The 1,271-nt window shown below is 49.1% G+C and overlaps 1 protein-coding gene across 1 annotated transcript in view; it reads right to left on the bottom strand.

Moving 5' to 3' along the window:
• DNAH9 (dynein, axonemal, heavy chain 9) overlaps positions 1 to 757 on the bottom strand; it is a 362,890-nt gene extending 362,133 nt beyond the window's left edge. Inside the window, exon 1 of the mRNA XM_005875413.2 lies at positions 699 to 757. Within this exon, the coding sequence (XP_005875475.1) occupies positions 699 to 730 (32 nt within the window). The 5' untranslated portion in view covers positions 731 to 757. The remainder of the gene's footprint in view (positions 1 to 698) is intronic.
• Positions 758 to 1,271: the final 514 nt, after the last annotated feature.

Genomic DNA, 1,271 nt, shown 5'->3' with positions numbered 1-1,271 from the left:
CCCCGCAAAAAAATAAAAAAATTAGACCACCAATAAATCTTGGGTAGAATATAACAAAATATATCATTTAGATACACAGCCTGGCTTGAAAGAAAAAGGAAAATCCCATGGGACAGAAGCAAAGAAAGCTTGCAGCTGGAATGGTACACGGAATAAACGAAAATGGCAGCTATAACTCCTTAAAGGGGACGAGGCTGGGGTTCTGATGCCATCCAGGCACAGGAGGCCTGGACTCCACACTCCAACAAAGCCAGATTTGTTTCTTTTGGAAAACATCCCCAGGACCTGAGGAAAGTCTCCGGCTGCTGGGGGAGGAAGGTCTGAGTTAGTTCTATGATGTCATGTGCTGGGTGAATGCTGGGAAGTGCGTGGCTCTCTCCCAGGCCGGACCTGGGCCCTTGCCAATGATGAGACACTGTCCCCATAAGCAAAATACTGACATCTCTGTGGCTGCTCTCAGCCCTGGAATGATTCTGGATGGAAAAGGGCCATGATGCTGCGATAGCTTTAAAAGACTTCAGGCTGAGGGACTGGGGCAAGGGCGGTAATCAGCACAAAACACACAGTCTGAGGATGTTGACAAACAGCAGAATAAGGAGCTGTGCAGAGTCGGGAACAGAAAAGTCATAAAGAAATCATTCAGATAATCCAGTATCTCCCTTATCTGAGGCCCATATGCCCAGGCCGGTGGCACTTACACGGTCTCACTCTCAGAATCCACAAACTCCATGTTTTCTGAGCCTACGGGAAGAGGCAGCAAAGTTTTCCCCCTCACTTGCTCAAGGAGAACCATGAGGTCACCCTGGAGGCTGTGGGCGTGCCGCTGGACGTCTTGACGTACCACAGGGGGCCAGTCCAGGTGGTTCTTCCCATTGACCAAGATGGGGATCACGACCTGCAACAGAGGCACACAGGAAAGAAAGGCAGGCATTCTACTTCTGAGGCCTTAGAGAAAGACTATTCTGAGAAAGGCCTAAAAAACGATACTCCCCTTTTGCAAGCCACTGTGCTGTGAGGCCTAATATTAAGAACTAACATTAGGTACTGCCTTGACACCTGATACTATCAGGAGAGCCTCGAACAGCCTATATCCCAAGTTTCCTTTCCTATTAGTCCTACATAAGGTCCACTGGTCTAACAGTCCTCCGTACCAAGGGGAGCAGGGCTTCAGGTAGTGGGCTTCAGCGGAATTATTCAAACAAGCCAATTGCATCCTCCCACCAGAACCACTGGGAACCACACACTCTTGATAGCACAAAGCTTGCCTCCCA

This window comes from Myotis brandtii, unplaced genomic scaffold (genome assembly GCF_000412655.1).
Source record: "Myotis brandtii unplaced genomic scaffold, ASM41265v1 scaffold461, whole genome shotgun sequence".
In the NCBI taxonomy this organism is placed as follows: domain Eukaryota; kingdom Metazoa; phylum Chordata; class Mammalia; order Chiroptera; family Vespertilionidae; genus Myotis; species Myotis brandtii.
This window is presented reverse-complemented; position numbering and strand designations above follow the sequence as displayed.